The 16,381-nt window shown below is 42.0% G+C and overlaps 1 protein-coding gene across 4 annotated transcripts in view; it reads left to right on the top strand.

Moving 5' to 3' along the window:
* GRIA1 (glutamate ionotropic receptor AMPA type subunit 1) overlaps window positions 1-16,381 on the top strand; it is a 312,482-nt gene that overhangs the window by 151,076 nt on the left and 145,025 nt on the right. For 3 of the 4 annotated variants that reach the window (XM_063085503.1, XM_063085502.1, XM_063085504.1), the window contains exon 3: window positions 14,620-14,859. The exons of the other annotated variant lie outside the window; for it this stretch is intronic. In XM_063085503.1, coding sequence (XP_062941573.1) covers window positions 14,620-14,859 — 240 coding nt within the window. The remainder of the gene's footprint in view (window positions 1-14,619; window positions 14,860-16,381) is intronic. 4 annotated transcript variants of the gene reach the window in all.

Below are 16,381 nucleotides of genomic sequence, written 5' to 3' on the forward strand. Positions count from 1 at the left end.
AAGGATTTGTACCCATGTTTTCTTTACTCAGTCAATCAGCATGACCAATGTTAGTGCTAATTTTTGAAAGGCATGTGTGAACTGACGGGGAAAGAACCTACCAGAGGTCAAGCAACTGGGTTTTCTTTTTCTATTTTGATATTTATCAGCTGTGCTACTCACAGCAAACCGTTTAATCCTTGGAAGCTCATCTGGAGAAAGGTAATAATATCCTGCTCAGCCCACCTCATGTTTGGGTTGTGCAGTTTAAATGAAATGATGGTTTTACATGTATGCCACACTTGATGGAAAATCTAGGACTCTGGTAATCTCCTTCCCTCATTTGATTCTCATAACAGATAAGGTAGGTATCATTGCCCTCACTTCACAGGGGAGCAAATCAGTATGTGTTCAACAAAAAATTGTTAAACATCTACTGTGTCAAGGCCAGGGCTAGCAGGGCTAGGCAATGAGACTTTGAAAACAAATTAGACCCAGCCCTGCCCTAAAGAAGCTCACCGTCTGATGAAGACAGACACAGACATGCTAAATTATGGAATATCAAGATAAGTGCTAAGAGAGAAAGTGCATTAGAACCTCAGAAGAGAAAGTCGTGAATGTTTTCTCTAGAAGAGTTGGAAGGCTGAAACTGCGGTCGACATCTGGCTGGGGTCTCGAAGGATAGGTTGAAGTTTTCCAGGTGTAGAGGGGCATTTCTGAGGAGCATGTGCAGAGGTATGGAGACATGGAAAGATGGTTTCTGCTTGCAACAACGTGGCTGAGACCTTAGGTGTTTGGTAGACTGTTAGGAATGAGGCTGGAGAGGTGAATTGGAGCCAGTGAGGCTCTCCCACATAGAGTTCTCTGTGGGTGAGTTATACAAAAGCAGGAAATTTAGTACACTAGCTTTATTTTCACGCTTTTCTCAAATGTTCTCACCAGTTCCATATTATATGTGTGCCTATGCTGTCTACTCCCTTCTTCCTTGCTTACTTTTTTCCTCAGAATTAATTTGAATCTCAGCCTTTTCCCTCTACACACTCTTGGAACTCTCAATTTTAGTGGAGACATATAAAGAGAACACTCCACGATGGTGAGAAATGCTTTTTTTCTTCTCAGAATTTCTTCCAGAATTCAAGGAGCCCATATTGTTCCTTAGGAAGAGCTGTTTCCTGCCATGTTTTGAGAAACTTTGAAAAGTGATTCAAATGTTGGTACAAAGGGAACTAAATACCGGGTGGCAGGGAGCATCTTGGCAGAGAAGTCAGCTGGGCATTTTGCTAGAGACTCAGTTGGTGGAAATTGTACAGCAGACCTGGGTTCCGGTCCCATGGCTAGGCAGCATGTGCTCTCTGCTTTCATGCCTCAACTCCCCCTTCTGTAAACTGGTAAGTCAGAGAGGTGGAAGAGTGTCAGAGCTAATTGAATCTCACTTCTTTCACAAACGAGGACATGAACTTCAGAGGGGAAATGACTTGCCTAAGGCCATGTAAAGAATGAGCAGCTTTCTTGGTCATTCATTCCCTCATTCCTTAAAGCAAATGTGCTTTGGTGCCTTCCATGTGCCAGGCCTGTGCCAGGTGCTAGGACTATAGTGACAACACAGATACCATTCCCGCTCTAATGGGGGATGAAATTAAAGAAATATGCAAAAAAATAAACAGAATAATTAAAGATAGAGATAAGCTGTGACAGAAATCAACATGGTGCTGCAATAGAGAATAAAGGGTGGAACATATATGTTACAGAAGGCCTCTCTGAAGAGAGCACATTTAACCTGAGTCCTGAGGAATAAGAAGGAGTCAGCCATTTGAAGAGATGGCTGGAGAGCTTTCTAGGGGAGAACAGCTTGTGCAAAAGCCCTAAGGTAAGAAAGTTTGGACTGCCCTGGAAGGTAAGAGAAAGACTAGTGTGAAGGCCAGGCAGAGGGGGTGTGGCCTGGGAGCAGATGTGGCAGGAGAGAGAGGCAGGGGACAGAGCCTGCAGCCTTAGATTTCAAAGAGCCCTTGTTGGTAGACTTGTGATTGTTTTTCACACCTCTGTTAGAAAGGAAAGGCAAGTATATGCTCATAGCAAGATTCTATTGACCAAGCATTTGTTTTAAATGTGGTGTTCTTAGCATGCTTTGCTGAGACCATGGATTAAAAGAGTGGAAAGAAAAATGATTTAGCTTTCTTTCGTATCCACCCCTCAACTTGATTAGCATTCACAATCCTGGAAATCAGCCCAGGGTAGGGGTCAGGAGTGAATGCAGACATAGACAAAGTGGATTTTGGTTTTTGGTGATGTCATTTGGTTTTAGAGATCTGGAACCTCTTGTCTTCCATAGTCTTATTTTATCCTTCATTTTTGTTTTTCACCTCCTCAGTGATTATACCCGAGCTAGAAGATAAATTTTGCTGATTTAGGGCACCCTCAGGCTGTCATCTGTGGATCTCAGTAAACCTTTGCCTGGATTGACAAATGCTGATCATGTTCATGGTTGTGCATTTTACTGTATGCTTGTCACTTGACTTGGAAAACCATCCACATTTATGATTTTCATAAGAAAAGAATAACAAATAAAAACAAAAGATTTTTTTTCTCCCACTCACCCAAGGAACAGAAATTACGATAGCCAAAGGAGTCGTCTAACTTCAGTTAAAGAATGATTTACCTGGTATTCTTTGTAGTGATGATTCATTCATAAACCAGCAGAGATTTCCTTGTGATTTGGATGGTGAAGGGGCGACCTGGCCAGAGAGAGGAGAAGCTATAAAGCTGATCTTTCCCGCCTCCCCCTTCCCTTTGGCTAGTGTCTGCTTTTATATACTCTTCTCTGGCTCATTCGTGTGCTAGTTCCCAAAGGCTGCACAGAAGGCAGAGTTAGGTAGACGTAGTCCCCACCATGGCTCTTCAGTGAATCCCGCATCCTGTCCCCCAAGTGAGGCTGAGTGAGCACTCTCCCCAGCCTTGTACTACAGCCTTAACCTTGGCCCTTGAACCCAACCCAAGAATGAGCCTTGTTGACCCCAGCCTCAAATCCAAGTCCTAATCAGATTCCAAACAGAGCTCTTCACCCCATCTCCTGACTGAGCCCCCAGATGAGGATGAGCCTTGGCCTTAAAGCCTTGTTCGGCCACAGTGTTGTGAGTTCCCTGGTACATATCCATGTTTTGAATAAACCTCTAAAAAACACCTGCCTTTGCATGCCATCTTATCAGAATGGCCATGGGACAGTGTCTCACCTTCCTGTAGTCCAAAGCTGGTCAGTGCTCAGGAGGTAAAGCCTGGAATGTAGAACTGCCCCACCTACTTGCAATATAACTGTCCTGTGCCAACACTTCAGTTGGAGTCTTATCTGTGAGCTTCAAGGTCCCTTTTGTTCTTGTACAGAAGCCAGCAAGCAGAAGCCTTCGGTCTAATTGGGATTTCAAAATTGGCTTTGGCCCTCTCAGAGCTCCTTTCCCTCACCCACCCCACATTGTGAGTATCCAGAGTCACCAGGGAAGAACAACAGGATTTGGAAAGGAAGGCATGGGCTTAGGTTTGTCTCTGTTCTTCCCCAGCTGCATAAGCCTTGGTTCCTCATCTGCACATGGGCTCAGGAGTCGTCATTCCTTCCCAACCTACCTACTGAGTATTCACAAGAGAAAAATGGATGTGAGAGATTTGAAAATCATAGAATACACTATGAGTCATCATTGCCTCTCCCAAATTGTTAGCATGTCATCTTTGCTATCCAGTAGCAGAATAATGTAGAGCAGGAGTTGGCAAACTATGGCCCACAGGCCAAATCCAGCACAGTGCCTGTTTTGCAAATAAGTATTTATTGAAACACAGCCCCCTTTACTTGTTTACTTATTGTCTTTGGCTACTTTTGTGTTCTTTGCAGAAAATGTGACATAGAAGATCAGAGTGATGGCTCTGAAGTTGGAATGCCTGTGTTTGGATTCTGAACCTCCTATCTAATGGCTGTGTGACCTTGGACAACTTAATTAGCCTCAGTTTTCTCTCTATACAATGGGGATAATAATTGTATCCCTACTCCATGCTATTAGTATTAAATGAGTAATTTATGTAAAGCACTTAGCATTGAACCTGGTAAACAGTGAGTGCTCAGTGTTGGCTGTTGTTATTATCCAGGGAATGAAATCTCTGGTTTGTGTTGATGGACTTTCAGTGGACAGGGTAGCATAGTTCAAGTCGCCAGCCATGGAGTGGATTCATATTCCATGTGCCACTTACCACATGAATGACTCATGAAAGATTAATTAATCTCCCTGAAATTCAGCTTCCTCATGTATGAAATAGGAAAAAAAAATTAGAGGATTTTTATGAGGAATGAATGATAAAATTCACATGAAATGCCTAGGATAGGATTTGGCACATAGTAAACACTCAATGGTTAATATAATTACAGTAATAAATGAGAAGAAAAACGGTATTTTTCCGAGTAGTACTAGCCACCCAAAACCAGGTAGGTGGTCGGAAGTCTCCATTGTGTGGATATCATGTGAGGTAGGAGGCTCTACTTGATACCCTTGACACCAGGTTTTGCATATTACAAGCACATGTAAATTAAATAAGCTTTAAAGCAGAGTTGGTCAGGTAGCTGTCTACTAGGAAGCTTTATTTTTTATTTTTTTATTTTTTATTTTATTTTATTTTTTTTTGGAAGCTTTATTTTTTTAAGCCAATAGTCCTTTAAAACCAAGTACCTTTTAGTACTAACAATCTATGATCCTATGACTGTTCCTGGGGTTAAGTGATAGGTCAAGAAGTACAGCATACATGCATTGTGTCATCATGTGAAATATATCTGAAACATCCTCTTCCTATAATAATACATGGGTATCAATAATCGTACAGTGATACTAAGCAGTTTGCTATGCAGGGTGACAATGCCCTTGTTTTTAACCCATTCAATGTCCTAAGGACTGAATTAGGATATGGGATATAAACCTTCTTGCCTGGAGAGCACTGGCTGAGGAGGCTGAGTGTTGTGCATGGAATACACTAAGCTTGGCTGAGGTTTGGCTGTCAACCCAAGAGCATGGTTCTCATTCTCTGTTGGCCTAAGCTGACAGGGAGTGACTGGGTTCAGTGCCGTGATGCACAGGGGGGTATTGCCTCTCCCCCAGACCCATGAGTGTTAGATGGTCAACTGAATTTAGAAGAAAGTGAAACAAATAACATCACCAAACATTTTTTTTCTACCTCTGTACAGGATACTATACATCACATGTACCAAGAAAAATGATGGACTGGAAGGGCCTCTACCTTCAAGGGAGCTTATACCTCAGTAGTGGATGAATAGATAAATACACAAAAAGTCACTTGATAATATTAAAGAAAAATAATGAGTCTATCCAGTGCAAGAAATGCTATGGAAGCAAGATGGGGTCAATGGTCAGGAATAGTATGCACAAATTAATTTAGGTGAATGATTTACATTCATTCACTCGTTCATTCTTTCATTCACCCATGCACCAAAAATATGATGTAGCCATTGTGTTAATCCTTCTAGAGGTTGTAAAGAATGATATAAGCTTTATGAGAGCAGAGGCATCATCTTTCTTATTCACCACTCTATTCTGTAGTATCTAGCCCATAGGGAGGCAGCAATTCCTGGATTACATATAGCTCCTTGCTCAACATTTAGGGTTTAGATGTATGTGACATTTATGGAGCTCCTATCATGGTCTCAGACTCTGACTTATAAACTAGCAAGTAGAAATTTAGTAAACATCTGTTGGTTTGGTATGTCCAGCATGCATCCCCTCTCTGTTCATAGCATCGTCATCTTCCTTTGGCTGCCGTTTTAGTAAGACAGCTAGTTGCTCGGCTTTCCTCAGCCAAGGGGTGGTCCCTGTCCTGAGCAAGGCTACTCTTGAACTGTCTGGAGCAATTATCACAAATGGCTGGAGGAACTGTGGTGCCCTGAAGAGATGTCCATGAAATCCTGACATCTAGTTTCCCAGAACTGCTACAATTTCTGTCTTCTCTGAGGCTCATATTTTTTAGGTGGAGCTCCCTCATATCTTTCCAACAAACTACTTTTTGTCTTAAGTTAGCCTACATTGATTTCTGTTCTTGGAATCAAAGAACCAAAACTAATAAAGCACAAGTGTTAAATAAAAATTGATGAGTGGCGTACACTTCTATGGACACTTAAAATTAGGGTAGAAACCTTTAGTTTATTGCTGGGAGTGCGAGGCATAAGGGCCTTCATGGGGAGGTGACATTTGAGCTGAATCTTTAAAGAATGAAGAGGATTTCAAGAAAAAGAAGGCAGGAGTGCTGTGTGGGCTGGAGCAAGAACTCAAGTGTAGGCCCAGAGCCAAAAGCCTAAAAACTTCTGAGTAACAGCAACACCTACACTGGAACCCAATGAACTCACTGAGCATTTTATGTTTGTAGTCCCGTTACACTTAAGTCAAAAGATGTTCCCTTTCTCATTTTTCAAGCTGTCCCACTGAGTCAGAACAGCCCTCCACTGTGTCTCTCAACCATTGACTTGAGCCATAGGATGTTACGGTTTAAAGATCTTGTGAGATTATTTAGTACTGACCTTCTTAGACCAGGGTGATGTTCTAGAACTCCGCAGGTACCCAAACCACACATGAAGTACCATATGCCTTAGAGGATCATTAATTTTACTCAGACAGTTATATGATCTCTTTCTCTTCACCTTCATCTCTACTCCTTTCCTTCTTTCTCTCTGTACTACATCCACTCAGGCCTCCTTTCTATTTCTCAAGCTCATCGGTTTAATTGCTTTGTTCCTAAACCTTATTCAGAGCCTTTGTTCCCTTTGCCTGAAACTGTTTCCCCAGCCCTTGATCTGGCCAGCTCCTTCTTAGGGTTCATTTCTCAGCTCAAATGTTAGTGCAACAGAGAAGGTCTCCCTGAGCATCCTATCCAAAGTAGTCCCGCTCTTTCTCACATTATTATTACACTTCCCACTGTGTAACAGAGAAGAAAAAAATGGTTACTCAAAGCAGCATGAATGCAACGAGAAGCTTGAAGCGACTGCAGCTCAGCAACTCCACCTCAGCAACTCCTCTGTTAGAAGGAGAAAACTGAGTACAGGCCTGATTCAAAGTTAGCTTCTATTTTTTATTGTAAAGACAAGGAAGTTTCACAGGAAATATCAGTTGATTCAATCATTCAAAAGGACACAAAAGACATGGGCAGTGTGACAAAGTTATCTATGGCTAAGTGTAGCTTAAACAATGGAAACTAGTAACATCAGTAAAGTTAACAACGTGACATTCCAAAGTACAATTTGTGAAAAGCTAAGTTGGTCAAACTGCGATCATTATCTAAAATATAACCTCTCCTTCAAGCAAAAGTTACATTCTTATGGTTAAATCTAAGTATAATTGTCTCTGAAGTTTCCACCAACAGGCAGCTTGCCCTTAGCAAACATTTTTTCACATTTTTCCCTTCAGCAATTCTTAAAATCTCTTAACAAGATCGGTATGACCTTGTTATACCTGTTAGCCCTAAAATCATTAAAGTATACAATCCCATACCTAAGCAGTGATTAGAGTTGATTAGACGGGCTTTTGCCACGTGGCCAGAGACCACTGCTTCATACATGCATTACCTAAAAACCCTATTCTAAAAATCAAATGAGAACTTCTAACCCTCTGCACGTTATCCCATTTTATTCTCTTTATAACACTTATGGTATCCTAGATGATTTTGTTCATTTGTATGCCATTTCTCTCCCCTTTAAAATCCATGACAGCAGAGATCTTTCTTATCCAGTGTTGTATCCCCCAGCACCAGCTTGCTTTCTAGAATACACTACATGCTCAGTGAACTCTTGTTGGATTGGTGGATGAGCAGACAGAAAATGAAAGAAGAAATAGAAAATTTCCATCTGTAGGAACACATCCTCAATGAGTACAAAAGTTCTATTTGAGACACTTCACCAAAAAGCAAAAACAAAAAACAAAACAGTTTGAGAAACATTGATTTAATTTAAACTGCATCATCCAGGTGGGGAAGATTCAGCTCAGAGAGGGGAAAGGGCTTGTTCATGGTCCCAGGTTTGCTTCTTTGCATTTACTTCTCCAGAACCATGTCAGGTGCCTGAAGACTTTGGCAGCAGAAACTGCACCCATCAGTCTCTCTGCCCTTCCCCCCACCGTTGCTTTCATATGTCAGCCCACAGGCATGTCTAAATTCCAGGACCAGTGAGCCCAGCCTTGTTCTAATTCTTAGCCTCATGTATAGTGTCACATCTCATTGGCTTTCAGTGCGTGGTAGTTAATACCCATGTTTAATAACAAATACTCAAATCTGAGCAGGGAGATGGCTCCTCTCCTATATCTCCCTTCACAGTCATCTCACAAATGGGCTCCAGAGCCTGGGTGAAAAGAAGTCCTGGGAAGCTGAAATGAGTCCAAAGCCAAAGTAAAATGCAACACCAACACATGGCACAGTGGCTTAACTTCTCCAGTCCCAGCAAGGCCCTTGGCAGTCCGGCCCTCACCCACCTCTCACTCTGTGCCAGACCCCTCACCCCAGTCATACTGGCTTTTCTGCAGTTTCTCTAATATTCCCTTCTCTCTCTCACCTAGTACCTTTGGATAAATTGGTCCCTCTACCCGGATATAGACACGAGGTGCTTAGCACCATGCCTGGCCTGTAGTAAATACTCAGTAAACACTGGCTATAATAGCAGGTATAATCATTTATTCTATAATTGATCCCCTTATTACTCTCTCAAACTACCCTTTATTTCCCTTGATGTAGAACTTACTAAACTCTTTTGTAAGCTCTGTGAAAGCAGAAAACCTGTCTGGTGTCATCGCAGTATTCCAATTTTCTGGCAATATTAGTTCTGGTGCCCCACAAATATTTGTTAAATTTAACAGATGAATGATAAGGTTTTATTTAATAAATGACAGAGAAGCTCTGGATATGTCTCAGAATCCTAAGTAAATGTGACATTGTTTAGAGGGGCAGGGGATAATTTATATCTATTATGTAATTCTTTGCATGTCAGCATTAGATCTAGGATACAAAAGAGTATAAAAAAGAGACAGAGGGACACTCTTATTGTCCTCTGAGTTATAGAAATAAAGTGTATATGATGTCACAATGTTAGAGTCAGATAATCAGGAATGGGATTCCCATCACTAATGTTAGAACTATTCAGGGAGGGAGATCTCCCTCCCCCAGAATGAAGCTGTCCTGTCACCTCATTATCCACTATTTACAAAGAGTCTGCCCCGTTTCCAGGGACTGAAGCCAGGAGCCAAGGAGAAATGTCAGTGCGAGAGGCCTTAAATGAAGTGACAATAAAAAAGGAGTTGCTAATACTAGGAGTTCCCTCCCTGGGAAAGAGCTGTCAGGGCTGGTGCCTAGAGCTCGGAGATTTATTGGTACTAAGTGGATGTGCCCTAACCAGGAGTGATTATCAAAAAGATATGAGTGAACCAAGGATGGAATTGGACAGCCCACATTGTGCAGTGTGTGGTTTTCCTGCCCTTGCCGGTTCCTGCCCTGGTGCCTCCCCAAGAGGGAATTCCTGGCCTCATTTTTTACTACTGTGATTGTCAGACACAGAGTCTCTTGAAGGCAGGGACCTGGGAACTTGACACTCTGGCAGGGTTCCCTAAATGCGCCAGTGTCTTCTCTTTCTCTGCCAGGTCTTTGCTGTCACTTTTCCTTCTACCTGGAGTACTCTTCTTGCACATGTAACTGCATCAAACCCCCTCTCCTGGCTGATTCCTGCTTATCTTTCAGTGTTGAAGCTGGTGCTTCCTCTTAGAAGCCTTCTTTGAGGTCCCCAAAGGCTGGGATTAGGTATCCCTGCCTGAACTGTGAACTCATCCCTGCCACAGCACTTAGACACAATTGCTGTTGCCTGGTTAGTTGTCAGTCTCTCCCACTGTCAAGGTGACAATCCTTTTGGTCAGAGGATTGCATGGTTCACCATTGTATCTCCATTGCCTAATTTAGTGTCTCATGAGTGTCAGATGCTGGATGTCGATTGGTGAATGGATGGGTGGATGGACAGATGGATGAATGAATAGAAGAATAAATGTGTGTATATATGTTCTTCCCAGGGATAAGAGGGGAATACGTCAAACACACCATCCAGTTTTTTGGATTTTGTTTTATTTTGTTTTGTTTATATCAATAGACCCTAATGCAGTAATGCGTCTTTATCTGGCATCAAAGGAAGACAGTGTGCTACATGAGTGAGTTTTCCAGAAACTGAAGCTGACCCATGTGCCAAGACTATTTATTTCCAACATCCATGGCATATCACATATCATATTAAGAGCTCAAGCCTTGTAGTCAAACTGGTAAAGGTCAGATCTTGGCTTTGTCTTCTGCTGATTCTGGTCCTCACTTCCCCAATTTATAATGTACCTTATGAGATGGAAGGAGTTAATGTCAGGAAACGTCCTTGACACAGTGTCTGGCACTCGGTAAGTGCTCCAATGTCAGCTCTTAACTATTGCTATCAGAAAGCATTACATATACCACTGCTTTCTTAAATGGAGGAAACCGCAAAAAGTCCAGCCTACTCTTATTCAGCATGAACAGGGTGAGAGTCTGTGATCAGACCAGTACACAACAGAGTTCTGATTTTGCTTTGGAATGCTCTCATCTCTTCCCTCCTGCTTGCCACATCTGACAATACAGTCTCTACCTCTACGAGGTAACTAATTCACATGGCAGGTCAAAAATTGTATCTTAAAGAAAACTCAAGACTCCAAATGCATCCAGATTTAGTGCTGGGATTTTGTTACAGTGGAATTCAAGAACTCAGAGTCTTACCTGCTTTCTGGATTTGAAAAAGTGCAGTGGAGGTTGCTAAAAGTTTGACCAGCAAATCACTAAAGTATGGTCAAGTCAGTAAACATTTTCCAATCAATTAGACTAGAATCTAGAATGTCGGAGCCCGAACAGGGGTTAAATATTTTGGAATCCAAACCATCATTTTACCGATGGGAAAACTGAGGCCCGGGATAGTGTGGTATTTCCTCAAGGTCACACAAGTACTTTGTAGTGATAAAGCCGAAAAGAGAATCTTCCAGGTCTCCTGCCATCATATCTACTTCTTTTTCCACAGGACCATGTTATCTCTTCTGATTGAATATTTATTGTGACAGATTCAAAGAAATGCCTCACCACTACTAATTATATTTCTTAACAGTTAACCAATGACTGCTTTCTCCCACAGGCCTTGAGCCTACAGAGTCTCTCTGTCTCTCTGTCTACATGTTGTTCAGGTTTAGCTGAAATGAGGAGACAGCTTGAAGGTCAGATATAGGAGCCAGAGTTAACTCAAATAAATCCAGGCCAGTCTACTCCAAGCCATATTCTTTTGGGGAGTGGTGGGCAAATGTACCCTTTAACTTTAAAGAATAAAGCATTCAATTTAAAGGAAGAGAGACTGCAGAAGAGAAAAAATAGGGAGATAATTTGAGGGGGGAAATTCCTGGCCTCCTGTGTGTCTAGGGATTTGATCATGTTTGCCTGCTCCCACTTCTTCCACCCCCGTTCCACCCTTTTCTTTTCTACTTCTAAAGTCCCAGCAAGAAACACCAGCCATGAGGGCCCCAGAGGCCCAACTAAATGTGTGAAGACAAGTAGATGATGGGAGGGAATAGATCTGGAACATAAGATTTATATCCCACAGTATAATATTTTGTTACAGCAAGGGGAGAGAAGAGATCCTAAAAATACTGTGGAGAGCATATTATAATATTTTAACAGGGTTTACGTGCTCCCTATATACACTTCACCCTGTAAGATGGATTGTACATTTTGACAAATCTATATTTAGCATGGGGAGAATAATATACAATGTATGCTTCCTGGTAGAGAAATCTGTATTTATGGAAATCTTGATTCTAGTAATTACAATAGACATTTAAAGTCAGTTCCTATTGTGAGATGCAAACAGATAGTGTCCTATTAGGGTGAAAGAGAAAATAGTGTGAGTGGTAGAGGATAAATAGCTACTACAGAACACAGCTACCCAGGAGGGGGAGCAGGACATCCAGGGTGGCCCAACAGTTATCTCCGGTCCAGCTCCTCCTCATCCCCTACTGCAGGTCATGTGACCCTCTCATCCAGCATTCATCATTCATTCGTTCATTCATTCATCCATTCATCAAATATTTACGAAGCATCCACCATGTCCCAGGTACCCTGATGGCTTTGGGACACAAACAAGACCCCTATTTTCAGGGAATTTACATTGACCCAAGTGGCCACAGATATATACAAGTAAATGAAAAAAACTATTTTATAAAATAATGATTAAAGTATAGGAAATAAACAGGATGATGTGATAGAGACTGATGGGTAGTGGGAGGAAGGAAGGTGGTGTCACTCTTTAGAAGAGGTGATGAAGGAAGGCCTGTTCACGGAGGTGAGACTTGAGCTGAGACACAGCTGCTGAAAAGGAGTGATCTTTGCAAAGCGGTAAGGGAAGATCATTGCAGGCAGAAAGGGAACAGCTAGTGCAGAGCCTCCCGGGCAGACCTATAGGAACAGAGGGAAGCCCAGAGTGGCCAGAGCTGGGAGTGAGGAGAAGGGTGGTATAAGATAAGCAAAGTCACAGGGGCAGGCTGGTCAAGATCTGTGTCATGCTCAGATATTAGAGATTTTTTCTGCATGCAATGGGAAACCTTTAAGAGATTTTACACAAGGAAAGGAAACAATGTGTTTTGTTTGTTTTGGTTTTGGTATTTTAATTAGTAAGATCCCTCTGACTTCGGGGTAGAGAATGGATTTTGTTTCTGAAAACCAAATGTCATAAAGCTCAAGGCAATGAGCACCATGTTCAAATACCAGGAGGGCTGCAGAGTGGATTAAGAGCAGGCTTTCCATGAGGTCCTGGTTTCAAGGGGAGACAGTCAGTGGACCAGCCACCTCGAGAGGTAGTGAGGGCCCAGTAACTAGAAGTATGCAAGCAGGTGTTAGTGATCACCTGCCAGGTTTCCTGGAGATGATATGCTGGTTTTCAGTGGGAGTTGGACAGATGACTTATGCTGTTCAGTTGTAGTATTTAAGAGACAAGCTTTCATGCCCTTTATCTCTGGGACTGAGAACTGAGACTCACAATAGACAATTGGGTACCAGTGGTTAACTGCACTCTCTAGTGCAGTATGGCCCAAAGGATCTTCAATAACAGGTTTAAAATATTCACACGCCAAAAAAAAGTTGTCCTGGGGACAAATAGATTTGACGAAATCTGGGTAAAAGTTGAATAGGATTCCTCCCAATCTTTTACATAGCCTAGTATGCAGTACAAAATTCCAAGATGAGGACAAGGTGTGCACCATTTCCCAAATTTATTTGACCAAAGAAGACTTTTCTGTTTTAAGGAGCATCTTGTGGGACTGATGTTTCATGGAACACATCTGAGCTGTGCTCATGATGTTCATAATTTAAGACCCCATATAGAAAGACATGTCATACAGTAAAGAGAGCAAAAGATTTAAGAGCATTATTTTTTTATCTTAAAAGAAAAAACTGATAATACCTAAGTCACAGGATTTTGATGAGGACTAAATAGCGTGATACATTTAAAAGGACTGCAAAGCACTCTAAAATTTTGTTATCGTGATAAAGATGAATGACCTTCCTCAACATCCACATTGAGAAGGCAATTTTCAGGCATTCAGGATGGTCTTGGGTTGGTCCTCTGACTTGGGCAAAGACTGTGAACTCTTATCCTGTATCACATAGTAAAATGAAGTTTAGGAAGTGACTGGTCTGAGTTTGATCCCATGACCTTGGTTTTATTAACATTATATTCTAACCAGCTGTGTAATCAACCACGAACCTGGATTGGTAAAATCCCTGATTGCACTGGGATCCTACAAAATGGATCCTATGGGGATGTTCACATATCTAAGCTATTAATGTGGCTGATACACTGGGGGGGCCTGAAAATCCACTAGCAGTATGTACAGACACAAAATGAACATCAGCAGAGAAATGTACACTGAGAGCTAAGGGCTGGGCTGGGAAAATCAAGTCCCGTTTTCTTAAATGTGTATCAGCAGTGATAGCTGCAGACATCCTTCTTCCTGTAACATCTCTTTGTGCTTTCCCTCAAAGTGATGGACAATGTAATGGAAAGATCACTGGATTAAGAGTCAAGATATCTGCCCAACTGAGATATGTCCTAGCTGTGGTACCTGGAACATGTTCCTTAACTTTCTGAGCCTTGGTTTTTCCCCTTTAAAAAATGACCCAGTCATCTCTTTTTTACCTTAACAAGGTCATTTTAGAGACAAAGTGAGCAATATATGAAAATGCTTTTGTATACATTGTTATAATTAATAACCATGACAACATCTGGCATGTAATAGGCACCTAATAAATATTTGACTTAGACAGATGGATGGTGGGATTGGACAGATGAATGTGTAAGTGGGATAGATAAATGAATAAAGATGAGTAGGATGGGTGGAAAGCTGAATAGATTGGTAGATTGAAGGATGGATGGATGGATTAGTTGGTTGAGTGGGTGGATGGCCAGATGATAGACAGATGAATAGGTGATGGGCTGGATGGATGGACTAGTGGACAGATTCATTTTGGAGCCATCTGACAGCTTGTTGGCAGCATCTTCTATCCATTAATGCTTATCTTCTCCTTTTCTAGTCTGTTCCCAGTTCTCCAAAGGAGTCTATGCCATCTTTGGGTTTTATGAACGGAGAACTGTCAACATGCTCACCTCCTTCTGCGGGGCCCTTCACGTCTGCTTCATTACGCCGAGCTTTCCTGTTGACACATCCAATCAGTTTGTCCTTCAGCTGCGCCCTGAACTGCAGGATGCTCTCATCAGCATCATTGACCATTACAAGTGGCAGAAATTTGTCTACATTTATGATGCCGACCGGGGTAAGCCAACGGTTAGAAGAGGGACACTGTTGAGGGATGGAGAGAAAATTAACAGCAGAAAGGAGAATCATGCCTCACTGCCTCTCTGAAAACCATGCGGGGATGATCTAAAATGCTTTATTTCTGTGGACTGTTTTCTTGGCAACTAATCTCTAACTCACAGTGTGGAAACACACCCTTTGAGAGAGTAATCCTCTTAGTGCACCATGTCACTCTGTAGCTCACCAAGCTTCCATGCCTCCTGAGTCCAGACTCAAAGACTAAGGACCTCAGCTGAATGGCTCATGGCTCACGGCAGGTTGTTAGGAGCACAGCCTCTAGTCAGACAGACCTTGATCTGAACCCTAGGTCTTCTCCTCTCCAGCTATTTGACTTTGGCCAGGTTCTCTATGCCTCAGTTTCACCGTTTATATAATGGGGATAAAATTCTCTGTGCCTTCATTTTCTCATCTGTATAATGAAAATAAACAGTTTCTACTTCATAAAGGTGTTGTGAAGATCGAATGAGATAATGACTAGAAAGTGCTTGTTCAGGGCCTGCAACGTAAATGCGCAGAATCCTCTCTGTTTGTTAGCTGCTATCATCATCGTCATCATTGTCATCATCATCCCTCTCAGGGCTTTCTAATTCTGTCTCCTTTGAATTTTACACCATCTCACATGTTTTCTACACTTTTTTCTTCTCTGTATCTTTACTCATGCTACTCCCATTTTTTGCATTGCACGTCCCTTCTCAGAGCTACATAAGTGAATTTTTCCCCTCTTTTGCAGCCTGCTCAAGTCCCACTTTCTCTATTCTCTGACATCTGGAGGAGATCTCTCTTCTTATTTCTAACTCCCATAGCATTTGTCCTGTAGTGTCCCACCGTCACCTTGTATATGAAATAGTCCTGTAAGAACTTAGTCATTATTGGTGTAAATAAATAAATGGGTCATGAAAGGCCTGGACGCTGAGACAGAGGAATATGGATTGGTGTGGTTGCCTATAGGGAGTTTTAGAAGACTTCTGAGGAGGCAGTGGTTTGTGAAATGGCTTTTCAGATAGAGTGTTATTCAGATGGGAAGGAGCCAGTAGAGGGAGAGACTAGAAGCACCGTATTTTCCCTGATTTTCCCTTCCCTCTCCCTATTTTGATGATTTTCCTTCTCAGACAGCCGAAATTGTGGGGGTCATCTGGAGAAGGTCTTTTTCAGGACAGCTTTGCAGCATCATGAAGTTTGTAGCCTGGAAGTGGCAAAGCCAGAAAAACATGACTTTGCTTACAGAGTATCATCTCCCAGGTTGGCAGAAGTATCCATACTCTCAAAAGGGCTCCATCTACCTCAAAACTCAGAACTTAGAGCACTGCCGTTTGCCAGCTGTGTGAACTTAGACCAATGACTAACTCTCTCTGAGCCTCAATTTCTACATCTGTAAATAAAGGATAATAATAGTGCCTACCTTACAAGATTAAGTGAATTAAAGAGAGGAAAGCTGGTAGAACAGTGCCAGACATGTAGTAAATTTTCAGTAAATTTGAGGC

This window comes from Cynocephalus volans, chromosome 2 (genome assembly GCF_027409185.1).
Source record: "Cynocephalus volans isolate mCynVol1 chromosome 2, mCynVol1.pri, whole genome shotgun sequence".
In the NCBI taxonomy this organism is placed as follows: Eukaryota; Metazoa; Chordata; class Mammalia; order Dermoptera; family Cynocephalidae; genus Cynocephalus; species Cynocephalus volans.